Genomic DNA, 6,967 nt, shown 5'->3' with positions numbered 1-6,967 from the left:
TCCAAGCTGACCAATGAAGATTTCCGAAAGCTTCTCATGACCCCGCGGGCTGCGCCAACATCTGCGCCACCGTCCAAATCTCGCCACCATGAGTGAGTAGGACTGTTTCACAGCACTGTGGGACGTGTCTGCTTTCCCTCTGGGGCTCCACTCCTGCCTGACTCTCTCCCCCTGCGCTCTGCAGTGGAATATCTAACGGCTTTAGCTAATGAGTGTGCAGGCAGGGTCTGAGGAGCAGACCTTGGCCTTGCTTTGTGCTGGGGTCCATGTGTGGGTTAAGTGGAGAAGTGGGTGGGTCAGGACTGCTGAAAATACGAGAGCAGCTCTTGCATGGCTGTTCAGATGCTTTGTGCAAGCAGCAGATTTAGATTTTGTTCTGTGAAAATCAGTGCTTTCCCCTCCTCTCCCCGCTGACAGAGCGGAATTAGGGAGAAGTGGGACCGTACTCTTCCCATCTTTGAGCAGCTTGGTGCCCTGCTGTGTCTGAGGGGCTGTTCTAGACAGCTGCCTGTGTTTGTATGGCTCTGCAGACTGTACGTGTGGCTTCTCACCCTTTTCCAGGATGCCCCGGGAGTACAACGAAGATGAAGACCCAGCTGCTCGCAGGAGGAAGAAGAAAAGGTAAATGGGAAAGCAATACACTGGGACTTGTCTTCGCATATCACGTCCTTCGTACATGGAGCAGCTTCTGAGCTCTTGGGCTACCAAAGAGGACCCTGAGTGGCCTGGATTATTGTGGTGGTTTCAGCTGGCAGGGAGCTGAATACCGCGCAGCCGCTCACTCCCACATCCTCGGTGGGATGAGGGAGAGAACTGGGGGGGGGAAAAAAAAAAAAAGTAAAACCTGTGGGTTGAGATAAAGACAGTTTTATAAAAGAAAATAACAATAATAATAATAATGGTAATAGAATATACAGAATATGCAAAACAAGTGATGCACAGTGCAACTGCTCACCACCCATTGGCCGATGCCCAGCCCACCCCGAGCAGTGATCGCTCTCCCCCTAACTAACTAACTCCCCCTGAGCATGATATCATATGGTCTGGAATAGCCCTGGGGCCAGTTGGGGCCAGCTGTCCTGGCTGTGCCCCCTCCCAGCTTCTTGCACCCTTGGCAGAGCAGGGGAAGCTGAAAAAGTCCTTGACTGGTGTAAGCCCTGCTCAGCACCAGCTGAACCATCAGTGTGTTATCAACATTCTTCTAGCACTAAATCCAAAGCACAGTGCTGTACCAGCTACTAGGAAGAAAATTAACTCTGTCCCAGACAAAGCCAGGACAATTATTCTGGGGCTTTGGAGCCAAGCAGAATGAGAAGAGCTCAGACTGAGCGACTGTCGCTGCTTGTGGGAACAGATGTGGGAGGGCGGCAGCAGGATGGGGGTGAAGCTTTGCCTCTGGAAGAAGCGGGAGACGCTCTCCCTGTGTCTGGCAGAGCAGGGCAGTGGTGGGACATCTGCACTGGTGACTGTCTTTTGGGGCACATCTGTGCAGCAGGACTGCACTTGGCCTCTTCCCTTTGGAAGGGAAGACTGAGCTCCTCTTTAATTAGCCTCAAGTACAGCAGTTTCATCTTGTCTGGTGTCCTCCAGGCATGTTGTGTCCTGTGCTGCTTTAGTACATTTTTGGGGAAGGGGTTGGGAGCAGAACAGGCACGTGTGAGGCCTTGGGGGCTGTTACCCAACCGGTGCATCAAAAGTGTGAACGTGTCAGTAACACTGAGCTGTTTTTCTAACCCCAGCTATTACGCCAAGCTGCGCCAGCAGGAGATCGAGCGTGAGAGGGAGTTGGCCGAGAAGTACAGGGATCGAGCCAAGGAGAGGAGAGATGGTGTGAACAAGGACTACGAGGAAACAGAGCTGATCAGCACAACTGCCAACTACAGGGCTGTGGGGCCGACGGCAGAGGCGTACGTGAGCCCGTGGCATGGCCTTGTCTTGATAGTCTGCTCCTGATGGGCTGTCTCCTAACTGGTTCCGGTTTTGTTGCACAGGGATAAATCCGCTGCAGAGAAGAGGAGACAGTTGATCCAGGAGTCCAAGTTCTTGGGTGGTGACATGGAGCACACTCACTTGGTGAAGGGTCTGGACTTTGCGCTGTTGCAGAAGGTAAGCACGGATATCGCCGTGCTGCGCTTCTTCTACCCTGTCTGCTCCCGCAGGCAGAGGGTGGGCAGAGGGTAGCAGTTGCCGCTTATAGGTGCTTCAGTCTTGTCAGTGTGGATTTCTCTTCCTGGGAAAGATTTATGAAGGGTTGGGGAGCTGGTGGAAGTGGGCTTACTGGTTCTGATGGGCAGCAGTGGCACGGATGGGTCTGTAATGTATGGATTTACTGTGTGGCCAGGTACGGGCTGAGATTGCCAGCAAGGAGAAGGAAGAGGAGGAAATGATGGAGAAGCCCCAGAAGGAAACAAAGTGAGCAGTTGAGGATTTTGCACTCCTGAGTGCAGCTGCCTCCCAGAGAGGAGGATGCAGAGGAGACGCACACTTAGCATAATGCTTCTGTTTCTTTTCTGTTTCTGTTCAGGAAAGATGAAGATCCTGAGAACAAAATTGAATTTAAAACCCGGCTGGGTAAGACTGTGTGGATGTGGCTGTTTCCCACCTTAGGTTGTGCTGTGAATGTGGGAGAAATCCTGGAGGGTGAATGGAGGAATGAAAACTTTTAGTCATTGGAGAGGGGGAGAGAGCCTGAGGTGTAGGTGTCCTGAATTTGAGGGCTGGAGGAAGCATGTCTCTTAGGATGTGATTCTGATGTTTCTGATAAATTAAATATGCTTCACTATGGGCTTGTCTCTTGCTCTTGTAAGAGCAGCTTTCACAAGAGCAGCTCTCCCACACGTTTCCTTCCCCTCCAGGTCGCAACATCTACCGCATTCTGTTCAAGAACAAGGCCTACGAGCGGAATGAGCTGTTCCTGCCGGGGAGGATGGCCTATGTAGTAGACCTGGACGATGAGTATGCCGACACTGATATTCCAACCACGCTGATCCGGAGCAAGGCTGACTGCCCCACCATGGAGGTACCCAGCTACCGTCCAGGTTGCTTGACCGCATTGGGCTGAATTGGCCAGAGCAGGTCTTGCGCAGAGGGGTTCCCTGTCAAGGGAGTCAGATGCTTCCTCGGGCATTTCTCTTCCAGGCACAGACCACGCTGACCACCAATGACATCGTCATCAGCAAGCTGACACAGATCCTCTCCTATCTCAGGCAAGGGACCCGCAACAAGAAGCTCAAGAAGAAAGACAAAGGTAGGAGCTGAAGGGAACCAAGTAGTAGGACTCGATGCTTGAAGCATATCCCAAGAGAATGAGATGTGTTTTGGTTTGCCGCGTTCCCCTGCGCCATGAGGTGGTGGACTTAGAGGACAGTGATTTCCTATAGCTCCCTGAGCACTGCGTCCTCAAGGCAGGCTCTTCTGTGGCAGGACCGCAGGGGACCGGCTGCTGAGAGAAATCAGAGCTGCGAGGGTGCCTTGTGCTGCTCTACTCTTCCTGGTTAAGGCCCTGTTCCTTGGGGAAATGTCCCCTGTTGGGGAGGGACCACATGGCTTCCTGAGGGGGCTAGGTGTGATGTGGTAACCAAAGAGGAAGCCAGGACACCTCCAGGCCTGCCACTCTTGGGGCTTGGATACCAGACTGGGGACAGGGAAACAGTGCAGGTGGCAGAGTGGATGACGTAACTCTCACTGCTGCTGTGTCCTTGCAGGGAAGCTGGATGAGAAGAAACCCCCTGAAGCTGATATGAAGTAAGTGCCTCCCTGCCTGCAGGCTGTGTGATCCCAGCTCTCTGCCTTAAGGAATGCCTTTTTGGCCCACTGTGTTTAGAGAGGGCTGGGTTTAGTGCTTCTGGAGCAAGCTGCCTCTTTGGACCTGCAGTTTGTAGGACAAGGCTGGAGGCAAGCTCTGTTTTTTATTTCAGACTTAAAGCAGGAAAGGGCTCCCTGTTGTCCCGGACCACAAGCAGCTGGTCCAGGCAGCAGAAGAGAGCAGAAATGCCACGATGCCTCCGACAGTCGTAGAAGCCAGTTCTAGTGGGTGTCCTTAGCTCTCGGTGCTGCGTTCTCCTTTATTAGGTTCCAGTTCAAAGGGAGGTGGTTGTGGCCTCTTCTCTCGCAGCACCTGTAACTGCAGGCTCTTTTCTGCTTCTAGCATCTTTGAAGACATTGGGGATTATGTGCCCTCCACCGCAAAGGTCCCACGGGAGAAGGAGCGGGAGAGGTACCGTGAGAGAGAGCGTGACCGGGACCGGGAGCGGGACCGGGACCGGGAGCGTGACCGGGAGAGGGACAGGGAGCGCGACCGGGACCGGGAGGAGGAAAAGAAGAGGCACAGCTACTTTGAGAAGCCCAAGGCTGATGACGAGGTGAGCCTCTCCTCGTGAAGCCTGGACTGTCCCACTTGATCTCTGCCCTTTGGGGAGTGTGGCTTTGGGTTGGTGGGGTCACCCTGGTGGCTTTGGTTGTCTCTGGTCGTGCCCCCACACATGCCAGTGTTCAGCTCTTGCTGAGCTCTGTCTCTCCAGACAGGAGCTGGTGGGTGGCTGGGTGCTCGTCCTCTCCTTCAGCGAGTAAGGCAGGACTAGCACAAGCCAGTAGCTTCTAGGGTTCAGCTCTGTGTGCTTGCCACAAAGAGTCTTGAAGTGGAGCTGCAAGTCCTGCAGCGCTGCCACTTGCCTGCTTTCAGCCCTCCCGGGTGACATGGTATCTCTCTCTCTTCTTTGCAGCCCACAGACATCGACAAAGGTGAGTCAAGTGCTGTGAACGTTTGAGCGAGGCTGGATGGGGCTGCAGATTTCCAAACTGCTTGGCTCGCTGGCCTGTGTGAGCTCCCTGTTCTCCCAGAGACTGCTATGACGGAGGAATTGCCTGCTGTGAGGGTTTTGGGGTGAAGAGTCTTGTATGCAAGCCTGGGTTGAGTGTGTGTGCAGATCCTTCCCTGGCAGCAGAGCAGCTCAAACAACCTTATGCTGCTGGCCGTAAGCTGAGGAGGATTTGGGGTCTCCTAGGATCAGCCCACCCCTGTCTGTGCTCAAACTGGTTTGCTGCTCCTCGGTGTTCTCTTGGCTCCTCATCTTCTACCTCATACGCTGCCTGTCCTTCTGCCTGTTACCCTGTCCCAGTGAACTGTTCGTGCAGAAGGGGGTTCTGCCCAACCCCAGGTGAGCTGTTCCTCCCCAAAACTCAGCCTTGGTGCTCTCTCTTTACGCCAGGACCCGGCTCAGCCAAGGAGCTCATCAAGTCCATCAATGAGAAGTTTGCCGGAGCCGCTGGCTGGGAAGGAACGGAGTCATATCCTTCACTGTGTGTGCCAGCCTGGCCGACTGCAGGGCTGGGCTTCCCTTGCAGGCAGGCCTTGCCTGAGCGTGGCTGTGTGGCTGTCCTTCCTCCTGTAGCAGAGAAATGCTGCCCAAACTTCGCAGCTCATACACTAAACATAAGCTCTGCAGCCTCCGAGTTGGTTGTGTTAGGGCAGGAGGTGGCTCTTTGGCTGTGCTCAGCCCTTAGCTGTAAGGCTGCGTGGTGGTGCTTTCCTTGACCGTTGTCACATTGAAGAAGCCAGAAGACAAGAAGCAGCTGGGGGACTTCTTCGGCATGTCGAACAGCTACGCCGAGTGCTACCCTGCTACGTAAGGAAGCAGCAAGGAGCTGCGGGTTGGGAGCGGGGTGTGCCGAGGGGTGAGCTGGGCTCTGGCAGCAAGAACTTGAACATCAGCCCCACTACTTGTTGGGAGCCGCAGGCCTGGCTTTGTCTGGGGTTGCAGCCTACTGTTAAAGTGCTCCTGGATTCTGGCAGACCTGGGCTTTTCTTAGCTGATCTCTGCTGTAAATGGCTACCTGGAGTCTGCTGCCCCTCAGTGCCAGGGACAGGCCGAGTGGCTGGGACTCTGCTGGGTTCCCTGGTAATTCCTGTGCTCGTTGAGCTCTGGCTGCAAAGCAGGTCCTTGGCAGAAGAGGAGCAGCTTTCGGCCTGCAGAGTCATCTTAGGAGCATTTGCGATCTCGGATGCCCCTGTGGTGCAGCTCACCTGCAGGGCTTGCACTTGGAGGAATTTCTCTCTGGTCCAGGAACTGAGCGCGTTCGGTCTGAGGCCACAAGAGATGGCTCCCGCCAGCCTGGCACCAGGGTCCTGATCCACGCCCCGTGGTCCCACTCCAAACCCTTTCCTTGCCTTGCTTTTCTTTACAGAATGGATGATATGGCTGTGGACAGCGATGAAGAGGTGGACTATAGCAAAATGGATCAGGTATGCCGTCACCAGCTTTTAGGACCAGCCAGCAAACTGGGCATCGGTGCAGGCTGAGAGGATCCCACTGGAGAGAAGCAGGCTCATGCAGTGGGGTCGAATGCCCCGGAGCTGGGTGTTGAATGTGTTTTGGGGTTTGCTGATCTGCTGCGTGCCTGGGTCTGGGCAGAATCTGGGTCTGGGAGGAATCTGTTGTCCCAGGGAACAAATGTGTGAGACTCTGGCACGTGGCCAAGAGGTGTTGGGAAGGTGTGCTAGTCCGTCTCAACTCCCTCTTCCACAGAATTGCCTGTCTGGGGCTTCTTGGGGAGGGGATCCTGGTGCCAAGGCCAGACTGGGTGCACAAGCCCATTGAACTGGGGCCAGTGGGAGACTGAGATTTTTGCCTGGGTGTGCGGGGTTGCGTGAGAAGCCCTGGCCGGCGTCAACTAAGGAGCTGCTCTGAGTTGTTCTTTCGCTGCAGGGTAACAAGAAAGGACCGCTGGGCCGCTGGGACTTCGACACCCAGGAGGAGTACAGCGAATACATGAACAACAAAGAGGCTCTGCCCAAGTGAGTGCAGCCCTTGCGAAGGGTTGGGCAAGGATTCTGGGTGGGGGTGGCCGTGCTGCCCAAACCTGGCTCCTGGGGGAGCTTAAAACAAGAAAGGGGTTCCCTGGTGAGGACCCGAGGAGGAGCAGTGGGTCCTGGGCCTGGTGGCTTGTCCTTGCTCCTAGTATCACTCTT

The 6,967-nt window shown here is 54.8% G+C and overlaps 1 protein-coding gene across 1 annotated transcript in view; it reads left to right on the top strand.

Moving 5' to 3' along the window:
* IK (IK cytokine) overlaps positions 1-6,967 on the top strand; it is a gene marked incomplete at its 5' end in the record, with an annotated part of 13,137 nt that overhangs the window by 311 nt on the left and 5,859 nt on the right. The window contains 15 exons of the mRNA XM_035900766.1: positions 1-92; positions 562-621; positions 1,740-1,907; positions 1,992-2,106; positions 2,342-2,412; positions 2,525-2,571; positions 2,856-3,019; positions 3,139-3,247; positions 3,705-3,744; positions 4,148-4,361; positions 4,722-4,740; positions 5,208-5,286; positions 5,544-5,624; positions 6,184-6,241; positions 6,705-6,793. Of these exons, the coding sequence (XP_035756659.1) occupies positions 1-92; positions 562-621; positions 1,740-1,907; positions 1,992-2,106; positions 2,342-2,412; positions 2,525-2,571; positions 2,856-3,019; positions 3,139-3,247; positions 3,705-3,744; positions 4,148-4,361; positions 4,722-4,740; positions 5,208-5,286; positions 5,544-5,624; positions 6,184-6,241; positions 6,705-6,793 (1,406 nt within the window). The remainder of the gene's footprint in view (positions 93-561; positions 622-1,739; positions 1,908-1,991; positions 2,107-2,341; positions 2,413-2,524; positions 2,572-2,855; positions 3,020-3,138; positions 3,248-3,704; positions 3,745-4,147; positions 4,362-4,721; positions 4,741-5,207; positions 5,287-5,543; positions 5,625-6,183; positions 6,242-6,704; positions 6,794-6,967) is intronic.

Source organism: Egretta garzetta, unplaced genomic scaffold, assembly GCF_000687185.1.
Source record: "Egretta garzetta isolate BGI_Z169 unplaced genomic scaffold, ASM68718v1 scaffold521, whole genome shotgun sequence".
In the NCBI taxonomy this organism is placed as follows: domain Eukaryota; kingdom Metazoa; phylum Chordata; class Aves; order Pelecaniformes; family Ardeidae; genus Egretta; species Egretta garzetta.
This window is presented reverse-complemented; position numbering and strand designations above follow the sequence as displayed.